Below are 14,199 nucleotides of genomic sequence, written 5' to 3'. Positions count from 1 at the left end.
TGGGCAAAGGACCTGAAGAGGCATTTCTCTAAAGAAGATATATAGTACATACAGGGTGGCCATAAAGTTTGTGTGCAATTTTAAATTGCTTTTTTAATTGGTGTACTTTATGGCCACCCTGTATAAATGCCAAAAGTACATGGAAATATGCTCAACATCACTAATCATTAGGGAAATATAAATCAAAACTATGAGATACCACTTCACACATTAGGACTATTGTAAAATTAAAAACAACAAAGCCTATAGTAACCAAAACAGCATTGCACTAGCACAGAAGCAGAGACGTAGACCTAAAGATCAAAACAAGAACCCAGATATGAAACCATCCTCATATTGCCATCTATCTTTGACAAAGCAGACAAAAACATATCCTGCAGGAAAGAATCCCTGTTCAATTAATGGTGCTGGGAAAATTGGATAGCCACACATAGAAGACTGAAACAGGATCTGCACCTTTCACCACTCAACAAAAATTAATTTATGATGGATAACAGACTTAAACCTAAGGCACAGAACTATAAGAATTCTAGAAGAAAATGTCGGAAAAACTCTTATAGTTATCAGCCTACACAAAGAATTTATTAAGAAGACCCCAAAAGCAATTATAGTGACAACAAAAATAAATGGTACCTGATCAAATTAGAAAGCTTTTGCACAGCCAAGGACACACTCAAAAGAGCAAATAGACAACCTGCAGAATAGGAGAAAATATTTGGATGGTATACATCTGGTTGATAATCAGAATCTGCAAAGAACTCAAGCAAATCAGCAAGAAAAAATCAAACCCCATTACTTATAAAAAATGGGGCAAAACACATGAACAGAAACTTTTCAAATGAAGATAGACTAATGGCCAACAAACACATGAAAAAAAACTCATCTCTCACATTGAGGAAATGCAAATCAAAACCACAATGAGATACTGCCAAAGTACACCATGAATGCCTTTTATGAAAAAGTCCCAAAACAGTAGATGCTGGTATGGATCAGGAGAGAAAGGAACTCTTATACACTGTTGGTGGGACTGCAAACTAGTACAACCTGTATGGAAAACACTATGGGGATACCTCAAAGAACTGTAAGTAGTCCTACCATTTGACCAAGCAATCCCACTATTAGGCATTTACTCAAAGGAAAAGAAGACATTTTATAAAAAAGACACTTCACTTGAATGTTTAGAGCAGCACAGTTCACAATTGCAAAAAAGTAGAAACAACCCAAGTGCCCACCACTACATGAATGGATTGATAAAATGTATGGAGTACTACTCAGCCTCCCCCCCCAAAATGGTAATCTAGTATCTTTTGTAATAACCTGGACAGAACCAGAGACCATTTTTCTAAGTAAAATATTACAAGAATATAAACAAACCAACAAAAAAATCACATGTACTCAGTGCTAAATTGGAACTATTCAACCAACACAATGTGCACATATGGAAGTAATACTTAACAAAAAGCAGGTGGGAGGGGGGAGGAGTGGATGGGTAAATTCCCACCTAACGGATACAGTGCACACTATCTGGGTGAAGTACACACGTAGAACTTTGACTTGATCTGTACAGAAGCAATTTATGTAACTAAAATGTGTGAACCCTCATAATATTCTGAAATTTAAAACAATGAAAAAGGAAAAACCAGAAAGAAAACATCTGAACCCAAACAAACAAACAAAACAGAAGGCAGCAAGTCATGGTGAGGATGTGGAGAAATTCAAACCCCTGTGCATTACTGGTGGAAATGGAAAGTGGTGCAGCCCCTGTAGAAAATAGGATAGTTCCTGAAAATTAAATACAGATTACCATGTGATCAGCAATTACACTTACACTCTAGGTATATACAAAAAAGAAAGCAGAGGCTTGAATAAATAGATACCCATGTTCATAACACCTGTATTCACAATAGCTAAAATGTAGAAGCAATGCCTATTAATGAATGGATGATGGACAAATAAAATGTGTTATATATACATACAATGTATATTATTGAGCTTTAAAAAGGAATGAAATACTGTTGAATGCTGCATGGACAAAGCTTGAAGACATTATGCTAAGTGAAATAAGTCAGAAGCAAAAGGACAAATAATGTATAATTTCACTTAGATAAAAGATAACTGGAATAGTCAAATTCACAGAGACAGAAAGTGGAATTAGGGTTATCAGGAGTCAGGAGAAGGGAGGAATGGAAGTTACTGTGTTATAGGTGCAGAGCTTCAGTTTGGGATGATGAAAACATTGTACAGATGAGTAGTGATGATGGTTGCAAAAAGTGTGAATTTGCTTAATACCATTAGACTATACATTTAAAAATGGTTAAAATGGTAAATCTTATATATGTTTCGCCACAAGAAAAAAATGGCCCAAGTGATTGTGATGTAATTGGTCCTCAACTCCACCTTGAAAAACACCGGACACTATTATAGATGTTAAACTTCCAAAACAAATAAGAAGAGCACCAAGAAAATGTAATTATTTCAGCAAACAATAACTACAGAGTGTGTTGGAGCAGGTGGAGAAATTAGAGAAAATATGACAAATACTAAACAGGCAATTTCAGAAATAAATCTAAATATAAATATACTAAAACTGTCTCCTTTAAAAAAAAAATCAGATTAATGTGAAGGTACAATGTTTAGGTTACATTGTTTTCATTTGTAAGGTAAAGTTCAAGTTGTAGTTGAGCCCTTTACCCAGGAGGCTTACTGAACACCCTCACATTGTGCACATTAGGTGAGATCCCACCAATCACCCTTCCTCCTCCCCACTCTTTTCTCCCTCCTCTCCCCTCCTCATTGCTAGGCTATACTTGTGTAGAACTCTCTTTAATAAGAAGGGAACAAAAAGGAAAAGTTAGGTACAGATTTGTTCTTACTATAATATATATGACATAGAAGGTCAAAAATAATATAAATAAGGGAGATAGTAACTAATTAAGAATGAGTGGCAATATTAACATAAAGGAAAATATTAATAAAATTTAAGGCAAAAAGCATTAAGTAAAACAAAGAAGGGCACAGTCTATCAGAAAGGTGTAACAGTCACTACATAACAAAGCCAAAACTCTTATAGTGTTATGGGCAATTCACAATTATGATTAGAACTTCATATTCCTCCGTCAAAAATTAATAGATACACAGGCGTGGTGGTGCATGCCTGTAGTCTCAGCTACTGGGGAGGCTGAGACGGGCGGATCGCTTAAGTCCAGGAATTCTGGGCTGTGGTGTGCTATACCAATTGGGTGTCCACACTAAGTTTGTCATCAATATGGTAACCTTCCGGGAGTAGGTAGCCACCAGGTTGCCTAAGGAGGGGTGAACCAGCCCAGGTTGGAAACGGAGCAAGTCAAAGCTTCTGTGCTGATCAATAGTGGTATTGCACCTGTGAATAGCCACTACACTCCCTCATGGCAAGGTAGTGAGACCCTGTCTCTAAAAATAAAAAATAACAATAAAATATTAATAGATAAACCAGGCAAAATAACAAAGAATATAAATTATTTGAATACGCATTTGTTTACTCATATTCAGTAAGTTTTTACGCAGGCTTATCTTGTCTTATTGCACTTCCTAGACTCTGTGTTTTGCTGATACTGCACTTTTTACAAATTCAAAGTTTGTGGCAACCCTGCGTCAAGCAAGTCTATCAGCCCCATTTTTCCAACAGCATATTCTCACTTCATGTCTATGTGTCACATTTTGATAATTTTCACAATATTATAAACTTAATAAATATTATTTGTGGTCTGATTAATCCACTGACTAGCCATTTACCCATCTCTTTCCCTCCCCTCAGGCCACCCTATTTCCTAAAACACAGCAATATTGAAATTAGGCCAGTTATCTATTTTGCTGTGTATAATGTGCTCCTATGTATAAGCACACCTGATTATTTTGCCCAAACTTTTAGGAAAAAAATATTTTATTTTAATTTTTTGAAGGATGGTAGAAGCAGCCATGCAGTGGAGTCACCTTCTTTTGTGAGAGGCATGAAGTATGGAGTCGACTGCTAATAGAGCATCCATTCTGTAGCCCATGGGTCCAGGAGTACTTCTGACTTTCTTACTTAAGAAGCACATTTTGTAAGCCTATAGCACAGTCACAGTACAGTGAAACTAGAAATCAGCAACAGAAGAAAAATTGAAAAATTCACAAATGTGAAAATTAAACAACACGCTCTTGAACAGTTAAAGGATCAAAGAAGAATGTACAAAGGGAGTTGAAAATATCTCGAGACAAATTAAAATACAACATACCAAAACTTACAGAATACAGTAAAAGTAGGGCAGAAAGGGAAATTTATAGCTGTAAATGCTTCCATTAAAAAAGAAGAAAGGTCTCAAATCAACAGTCTAACTTTCCACTTTACGGAATTAGAGAAAGAATAAATCCAAAGCTAGCTAAAGGAAGGAAATAACAAATATTAGAATGGAGATAAGTAAAACAGAGAACAGAAAAACAACAGAAGAAATCAGTGACACCAAGAGTTGCTTCTTTACAAAGATCAAGAAAATTGACAAACCTTCGGCTAGGCTAAGAGAAAAGAGAGAAGATTCATGTAAGTGAAGTTAGAAATGAAAGAGGGGACGTTATTAACCAATTTTACAAAAATAAAAAGGATTATAACAGAATATTGTGAATAATTATATACCAACAAATTGAATAGCCTAGGTACAATGGTATAATTCCCAAAAACATGCAACCTACCATGACAGAATCATGAAGATATAGAAAACCTAAATTTATCTATAGTTATGTAAGGAGATTGAATCAGTAATCAAAACCTCCCAGCAGAGAAAAAGTCAGGACCAGGTGGCTAAACTGGTAAATTGTACCAAACATTCAAAGCATTAACACCAATCCTTCTCAAGCTCTTCCAAAAAATTGAAGAGGAGGAAACACTTCTTAATTCATTCTATGAGGCCAGCATTATCCCAGTATCAAAATCAGACAAAGACTCTATAAGAGAACTACCAACCAATGTCTCTGTGAATATTATTAACACAAAAATAATCAATAAAATGTTAGCAAACAAAATGTAGCAGCATATTGAAAGATACATCAAGTAGGATTTATTCTTGGAATATAAGGATAGTTCAGCAATCTATAAAAATTAATCAATGTGATATGTATCCCATTAACTAATGAAGGAATAAAACACATAATCATCTCAGTTGATGCAGAAAAGGCATTTGACAAAATTCCACCCTCTTATGATAAAAACACTGGACAAGTTAAAAATAAAAGGGAACTTCCTCAATATAAAGGCCATGTATGAAAAACCCATAGCTACCGTTATACTCAATGGCGAGAGACTGAATGTTTTTCCTCAAATATCAGCAACAAGGAATAATGCCAGTTTTTGCCAGAAAGGGACAAAGATTGCATGATTTCACTAACACATTGTGCCCAGAGTCATCAAATTTAAAGAGACAGAAAGTAGAATGGTGGTCGCCAGTAGCTGGGGACCAGGGAATGGTGAGTTACAGTTTAATGGGTACAGTACAGAAAGATGAAAAAGTTGTGTAAATGTATAGTTACAATGGTTGCCTAACAGTGTGAGTGTACTCAGTGCTGCTGAACTGTACACTTAAAAATGGTTAAAGTCATTAAATTTCAAGAGATAAAAACGGGTTAGTTAGAAATAAATTACAATGAAATCTCTGTGAAGGAGCGGGAACACCAATTGTAACAACATATGCAGTGACCTTACGAGTTCAAAATAAATTTCCCCCAAGTTGTAATATTTTGCAGCTTGTGTTCCTCTCAGCAGCTATTACAGGCATTCGGTCCTCATTCAGAGCATCCAATAAAGCCTCCACATGCGAGAGGCTGCAGGGAGCAGACCCCTAGTTAAACCATTGTGATAAGTCTGGGTAGAGCTGTAGTTTGCACGCTAGCCCTCATCAAAACACTCCAGGTACTAGTCTGCTGAGTCATTCAGTCAGGCCCACTGAACTGAAATCTCTGTGGATGACTGTAAATCCACACTTGCATACACTTCCCAGTTGATTGCTTTTCCCCAAGGTTTTTTTTTTAAACTGTTTTATTAAGATATAATTGACATACAACAAACTGGATATATTTAAAGTTCACAACTGATAAGTTTTGGCATATATATGCACCTGTGAAACCATTGCCACAATTAAGATAATGAATATATCCATGACCCCCAGATTTTCCTTCTGCCTTTTGTAATCCATTCTTGCTTCCCCATCCCCCATCCCTAAGCAACCACTGATCTGCTTTCTGTCACTCTGGATTAGTTTGCATTTGGGGAGTTTTACCTAAATGAAATTATTTGGAAATAATCTATTCATATAAGACTGCCATAAAAAAAAAAAACAACCCTAAATTTAAGGAAAGTTTTTAGGCAAAGGAAAGTGATGTTTGTAACAGAAATGAAATATATATACAGTAGAACCTCCATAGTTGACCACCTCCCTGCGTTGACCACCTCCTCTAGTTGACCTAATTGTCATAGACTAGACATGGACCACATGTACGTATCAGCACAGTAGGCCTAGTTCTTATGTCGACTACCTCTGTATGTTGACCAGTTTGTTGCAATCTCTTGTGTGGTTGTATAGAGGTTTTTTTTCTATAATACTTTTCTTCTCAATAACAAGTCTTATATAAATTTATACTTTTACATTTTTGACTAATATAACATATCTAAGCATAAAATGTTTCTTTGAAAATTAAAATTTTTGTAATGTTCTGTTATTTCAAACAAAAGCTACTTCTTGAACCCAATGTTGTTTCGCTTGATTTTTGTTTGTTTTTGCTTTAATCTTTATACAGAGCATACAGGATTGGACAATGCCGAGATGTCAAAGTCCTGCGGCTCGTGTCCTTGGGAACTGTGGAGGAAATCATGTATTTACGGCAGGTGTACAAGCAGGTACACGTGTTCATGGTTTTCTAATTAAACATTTGTTTCTTCAAAAATTAGGAACAAATTTGTATAAAAATAAAAGTTTTTCATTTTCTCTTATATAATTGAATTGAATATTATGAAAAATGCTTTTGAATACATTTTTGTGAAACACATTAGTGCTTAGATGCATTGAATTTTTGAGCTGAAGGTTTCTTAGAGCAGCAGTTCAAATCCTTTCATGTGTATATGCATCACCTAGGGATCTTGTTAAAATACAGCTTCTGATTTCGTAGATCTGGTCAGAACCCAAGATTCAGCATTTTTACCTAGCTCCCAGGAATGCCAGTACTCCTAGTCTGAAGGCCACAATTCGATTAGCAAGGTCACAGCTCCCCAAACTGTGGGCCACAACATGACTGTGTGCCACAGATGGGTTACAGACACCCCGAGACATTGATCCCACAACTCTCTGGACAGCAAGCGTGCGTAAGCCGGCTTCCAGCCTCAACTAGCTGCCTCTGTTTGCTCCAGGTGGCTGTTCACAGGTGACCATGAAATGAAGAAGGTTGGGAAGCACTGTCGCAGAGATACTGTGCATAGAAAACTGGGACCTTATGCCCCAGTAAATGAAATTATAGGAAGAGAACTCAAGTGTGCTTTTAGTATTTTATCTAAAATTGGTTGCATTAACTCTTTACTATGCTTGCGATATCAATTATCACTCCATTTATGCCTCTAAATAAACAGCATTTATTTAGTCTATACTAGAGCCGTACACACTTGAGAAGATCTGGAATAAGGTTCAAGTTTAACTGTAAATGTTAAATTTGAATTGCTCCCTATATTCAGTTGGCATCTATTTAAGAGCAAACATATGCCACATGTGGTGGAAGTTAACCTAAGAATGATCCAATCTTAAATTTATGCTATTTTCTTCATTCTAAATATAGAATTATGCACAGCAATTTTTTTTTTTCTGAAAGCATTTAACTCAAAGAGAAACTGTACATCCCCCCCTTTGGTATAGCACAACTACTCCAAAATTATTTTATTCTTGTTTATTTAATCAATCTTGGAAAAAGGGTATTACTTTTCATCTTAGGAGCTGTTCTTTAGAACACTTTCTAAGACTTGTCATGGTAACTCAATTTTTTAAACCTATTGTTATATGCATTTCCTTTTTTACCTGTTTATGACTTATTTAATGAAATAATACATATTATATAATAACATAATTAAAAGGCTTTAGAAAATGAGGAAATTTAAGTTAAGAACTTTGTATGACACAAAGATGGCAATCATGTAAGGAAAAGACATTAAATATGGTTTAAAGATAGTTTAGAATTTGAACCAAGGTTGCATGTGGAGCACATATTGTAGGCTCTCAAATGTTCTTCAGACACTTAGGGGAAAATCCATACATAATTTTTTTTTAAAAAAACTATTCAAATGTTGGAAAACAATAAAAGTTCTTTTGGTATCCCAGAAACTGTAAGGAATCCTAAAAGACAAAAGGCAGTTAGGATCGGATTGAAGGAAGAAACCAAGCTGAACTCAGTCAGAAGAAGACTCCTGAAAAAGGTCAGCAGGTGTTAAGAAAAGAAGGGAGCATGGGGGTAACTGTGGTTACCTCTTTGGAGCATCATTTATGTAACAGGGAAGTTTAACTCTTATCCTCTTATCCTAGTTATAGCATATTACAGCCAACAGAAGTGTCTATTCCCAAGTGGGGACAATAAGTAGAAATAACAGAAGCAGAGAAGCAAGACAGAGCTCTAAACTTTTGCCACTATCTGGAAGAAAGTCCCTCCCATTGCCCGGAAAGCTAAATACTTGCAGCCCACCTTCATTCCATATAAGCACTGAAGTAGGCTGAGAGATGCATGTAAATTGTAAAGTATTTAAAGACAGATAATAGACAACCAAAAATAATTGCTCAACATTTAGGAAAATAAACCCTATGAAAAAGGCATTATAGTAGGCTGAATAATGGCCCTAAGAATATCAGGTCCTAATCCCTGGAACCTATAAATGGTACTTTATATAGAAAAATGATCCTTGGAGACATGATTAACTTAAGGATTTTGAGAAGCAGAGATTATCCTTAATTATCCACAAGTGTCGTTATAAGAAAGAGCCAGCGGAAACTTTGACACACATAGAAAAAGGCATTGTGATCATAGAGGGATTGGAGAGAGTGATGTGGCCACTGCCAGGGCATGCTGCCAGCTGCCAGAAGCAGGACCAGGCAGGGGAAGGATTCTCCCCTATACCCTCCAGAGGAAGCAGCCCGGCTGCACCTTGATTTCATTTCATTTCAGTGAGGGAATACATTTCTGTTGTTTTATGCCATTAAATTTATGATAATTTGTTACAGAAGCCCTGGGAAACTAATATAGGCACCCCCCCCAAAAAAAGACTGAATGTAGAAAAAAACAGAAGAGCATAAGAAATTTTAAAGAAATACAAATAATATCATCAAAGGGTAAATCAAGTTGTAGGATCCCCAAAATAAAATAGACTACTAAGAAAATAATCATTTAGAGATGTAGAAAATGAAAAACTCCAGCCATAGGTTAAGTAGCAAAGAGCAAAGTTTTCGTCTAAAAGCAAAAGCAAAGCAATTGTTTTAGATTATAGAGCAAACAGACAGAACATATGTAAGGAAAATGAGGAGATCTAGACGTTCCAATATCAGTCTTACAGTTGAAAAGAGGACTAGAAGGAAGAGAAGGGAAAAAAAACTCCAAATAAGGGAAGAAAATGCCTACGTGGTAGCTTATGCCTGTAATCTCAGTGATCTGCAAGGCTGAGACAAGAGGATTGCTTGAGCCCAGGAGTTTGAGGCTGCATTGCACTGCACTCCAGCCCGGGTAACAGAGCTAGATCCTGTCTTAAAAGATACATTGAAGTGCTATGCTAAGCCCTGGTGCTGGTGAATGTGATCTTCTTTCTAAGTATAGTCTTTTCAGATAAGGTAAAGAAGAGGTCATACTGGATTAGAGTGGACTGTAATCCAATGACTGCTGTCCTTATAAGAGGGAAATTTGTATGCAGACAGACACAGGGGAGAATGCCATGTGAGGCAGAGGTTGGAGAGATACAGCTGCAAGCTGAAGAATGCCATGGATTGCCAGCAACCATGCATTCCTTTAAGTAAAATATCCAGCAAATGGACAGTACGTATTAATGTTGATCCAAAAATGGTGTATTAACTTGAGGGTTGCATGCCAGTGGTCTCTGTATGTTCAAAATTGTTTCAAAGACAGGTGTTTCTAAAATATCCATAGGGTTTTTGTTATTAGTTAACAGTGTTAATCATGCCATAATTAGTTTGCCACCAAGGTGGTTACAATATAATTACTTTAGATTATAATTTAAGTTTAGTGATACAGTGATTATTCCTGCCAGTTTTAATAATTTCTATGGTAATAAGTGTTTTAAAAGGATAAAAGCGTATTCATACATATACTTTTATTACTGTACATTTATGTCAGGTAGCTATTCCATAGAGATGACTCAGTTGTCAGAAAACAGATAAAATAGGAAATGTAAGAGCTCTGCTTCAATAAGACTGGTCAGATTATTAGTATTTCACCATAATGGCAACATCTGCCAGGGAAATTAAAACAAAATTTCCTCCCTGAGGAGATTCTGCCTGCTCTAGCTAAAGCTGTGTATATACAAGGAATGCCAGGAAATTCTGACATATTGTTGGAGCAAACATTTCAAAAATATCTTGTGTGTTTTCTGTTTTAGCAACTTCATTGTGTGGTAGTTGGAAGTGAAAATGCCAAACGCTATTTTGAAGCCGTTCAAGGATCAAAAGAGCATCAAGGAGAGCTTTTTGGGATCCACAACCTCTTCAGACTAAGACCCCAAGGGTCTTGTCTTACAAGAGACATCCTAGAGGTGTGACGTTGTCCTTCAACTGTTTAGATAATTTTTTGAATTTGATTTTACTCCCTCAGGAAATGTGAAATGTAATTGCTGTTGCCTTTTCAGAGAAATGTTTTGTTTTATTTACCAAAAATGCTTATATTTAGAATTTCTCCTTTCAGAGAAATAGGAAATGATTTATTGTATCTAAGATTCTTCCATTTATACTTATAAATAATGCACAAGCAACAATACATATATTAGATAATGTGAACTCTGAGGCCATTTCAGACTGACAAACATAAGTTTATTATTTTGAAAACAGCTGTTAAAGTCAAGAACTAAGAAAGGATTTTTTTTTCTAAATAAACAAAACTATAAAATATGTTTGTATTAAAAGTCACCAAATGCTCCCTGAAATATTCTCTCATGTCTAATGGAGATTTTTATTTTCTGTTCTCAATAAAAATTCCACACCAGTATTTCAGGCTCTCCTCGTTGTGTTTATCCTCAGATGTTTCTTATTCTTCAAACTAAATATTTATCACCTTAAAAAATCCTTAAGTTCTTTAATATAACAGAATACTAAGGGTATTAACCTATTTTCTATTGATATTAATAAGAGTATCATAAAATCCTGGAATGTCATCTTTTCCACCTCCTCATGGCATAGATAAGGAAACTAAGTCTTGGGTAGTTTCAAGATATTTCCCTTGACTTCTAGAACTTTCTAGTAAATCCTTAATGTACTTCATTTATTCAGTGAGTACAATCAAGACTGTTCAAGGAGCTTTAAGGTCATGATGGGAGGTAGAAGAGAACATTTACATAATACACATGTCGATCAATGGTTGTCAGTAATCATAGCTAAGTAAGTTCAGAAGAAGTTTAAAATGACCAGTGGTGGATGGGGAAGAGGAAGGTATCCTATGAATAGTAAAACTATTATACGATGTCTGATGTGCACTGCTGAGGTTTTCTTTTATAGTAACTATATTTGATTTTGAATTAAGTGATCTATTTAAAATTCTCCTTTTTCTTTTTTTTTTCCCTCCTTCTTTTTGAATATGCTGTTTTTTTCATGGGCTTGTTCCTTCTCATTTCTCTTCTCTTACCAAAACTTTGTCCCCCGCCCAGATGCCATCTCCATTTCAGAGTACTGCCTGGCATGCCTATATTCCTATTTCTGCTTTAAAACTATTGTCTATAAAAATGTAAACATTAGTTATCCTGTTTTTGGACATGTATGATGTAGTTTAGTTCTCTGTTTTATCAGAATAGCTACCTATTTCTTGTTGAACAAGTTGTTATGTACATATCAGAGTGACAAGTTCCTGAGTCTTTTTGTTTACTAGCTGTCCTAAGTGTAACTTGGTTGTCTTCAGGAGTATTTACTGATGACAGGACTATCCTTACATTCTGTATGTAGTAAAATATGTGTAACATCTTTTTAGGTATATAATTGGTACTCAATTGTTAAATTAAACTTTGAATTAAAATTGCTCATTTGTCACCAAACAGAACTTAAAATTATTCAGGCCTCATTAGATTCCTGCCAAAAGATGTTTTAAAATGTCATTGCATGCTCTGTATAGTAGAAGCATCTGTCACAAAATAAAAGAAGTTTTTACTTCATGTGATTCATTTTTAATTTTTAAAAAGATTATAGAAAATCCCTTTTAAGGTATTTTAAAATGTAAAAATTTGAATATGTAACAATCTCACGACTCCTGGGAAATTTAGTTTTATTTGACATTGACTTTCTGTTATCTATATTATAGTTTCCCTTTAAAGATAAATACTGAGAATACATTTCAATATCTATCTTTTAAATATCAATATTTATTGAGCATATGCCAAATGCAAGGACTATTCACAGAGCTGGACTATGGAGAGGCATGGAGAATAAAGGCATGGCAGTTGTAAAAGTCTTTATAATTCTCTATAGATTTGTAGGGGAGATTTTCATTTGCTGCCTTGAATACCGGGTGGTTGGAAACATGCCACGCCATTGGTATGTCTGTGCATTTGTAAGTTGGATATTTATAACTCCGATGATGGCATTATTATTTTCTCTTGGTCCATCAACAAATATAGCCTTCAAAAAAGAAAGAATTGATTGCCTTTTAAAGAATTTAATATTCTAGAATCTAAGCCATTAGATACCTCTGCTAAATGATACACCAAAAGTTTCAAAGTGCATTTACTTTCCTAAAAGATGTAGCAAGCCTGTTATATAATTAAGGTATTGTTTTTAGTTTCATATTAGGATGGGCCTTTACATTTTGATGTCTACTATGCCTAAAGTAGAAAAAAAAATTAATGAATATGAACAATTAATACACTAGCAAAGTAGGCTAGAATGGCTTCCCCATACTCAACATTGTGGTGTTTGAAATGTTACTAATATGTCCTTACTAAATTATGATAGGAATGGTTGTTATGTATATCGTGCTAGGAAAATACATAACATTTTTCATTCTACTAGTGTCTTTTATGGAGTTGGCTGGAAAATATTATCAGTGTTCTGTGTCTGAAAAAGTAGACTTAAAGACAAGAATTAATAATATTTTCAAACGTTATATAAACTATATATATGAGTGCCTTAATTAGCAAACTGAAAAATAACATGAAGAATGCTAAGGCAGGCTGCACTCAGTATTTCCTCACTAACTACAGGATTTAGCATGCCACTGCTGCTGTTTACCTGGTTATTTTTGCCCCAGTTGGCATAGTTATTTGCATTGTTTCTTGCTAATGTTGCAGAGAGAAGGCCAGGTGGAAGCAGGGATCATGACAGCCACAACATGGTTGAAAGAGGGACCTCCACCACCCAAAGTCGAAACGGTAAGTACCATTTGAGTTTATAGCCCACAGCACCTAGAAAACAAGCTGGGATAATTTTAACTTCCTTTTCCTTTTGCCTTCACTTTTCAACATGGAAGGGAAAATTTTTTAAGAGTCAAAGGACACAAAGTCAGAAGACTCTGTGAGTAAAATTAATTTAGGCCAATTGAATATTCATATGGGAATAAAGTCAGGAACAGTTATCAGGCATTTGCATCTAAACTGGAATTTTAACTATACCAAATCGTAACTCTAGCATTAAATGTACCACTAACCCAACCCAAATAAGTAATTTTTTTACTAAATTGAAAATTAAATGGAAAAATCACCATCATTGTGTGTTTAAAATTATTAAGCCCCAAATCGAAATCATTCTTTTAACTCAAAGAAGATGCTTTATTTGATTTGAGTCATTGACTTTGTGATCTTTTTAGTAGTTTTTCATCTCACATACCACAAAATCTATGTTATCATAATCAGGCAATTTTAAAGGTAAAAAGAAAAGTGTGGAAGGTTTTTTGTTGTTGGTTTTTTTTTTTTTTTTTTTGATTCGTTTTAGAGACTTTGTGATCTTTTTAGTAGTTTTTCATCTCACA

The 14,199-nt window shown here is 35.1% G+C and overlaps 1 protein-coding gene across 1 annotated transcript in view; it reads left to right on the top strand.

Annotated features, from left to right (window-relative positions):
• The window catches only part of ERCC6L2 (ERCC excision repair 6 like 2), a 119,571-nt gene that overhangs the window by 70,442 nt on the left and 34,930 nt on the right, over window positions 1–14,199 (top strand). The window contains exons 13-15 of the mRNA XM_003782998.3: window positions 6,802–6,901; window positions 10,637–10,789; window positions 13,523–13,603. Of these exons, the coding sequence (XP_003783046.2) occupies window positions 6,802–6,901; window positions 10,637–10,789; window positions 13,523–13,603 (334 nt within the window). The remainder of the gene's footprint in view (window positions 1–6,801; window positions 6,902–10,636; window positions 10,790–13,522; window positions 13,604–14,199) is intronic.

This window comes from Otolemur garnettii, unplaced genomic scaffold, assembly GCF_000181295.1.
Source record: "Otolemur garnettii isolate 467f Iridium unplaced genomic scaffold, OtoGar3 scaffold00006, whole genome shotgun sequence".
NCBI lineage: Eukaryota > Metazoa > Chordata > Mammalia > Primates > Galagidae > Otolemur > Otolemur garnettii.
Note: the sequence above shows the minus strand (reverse complement) of the source record. Positions and strands in the feature narration are given on the sequence as shown.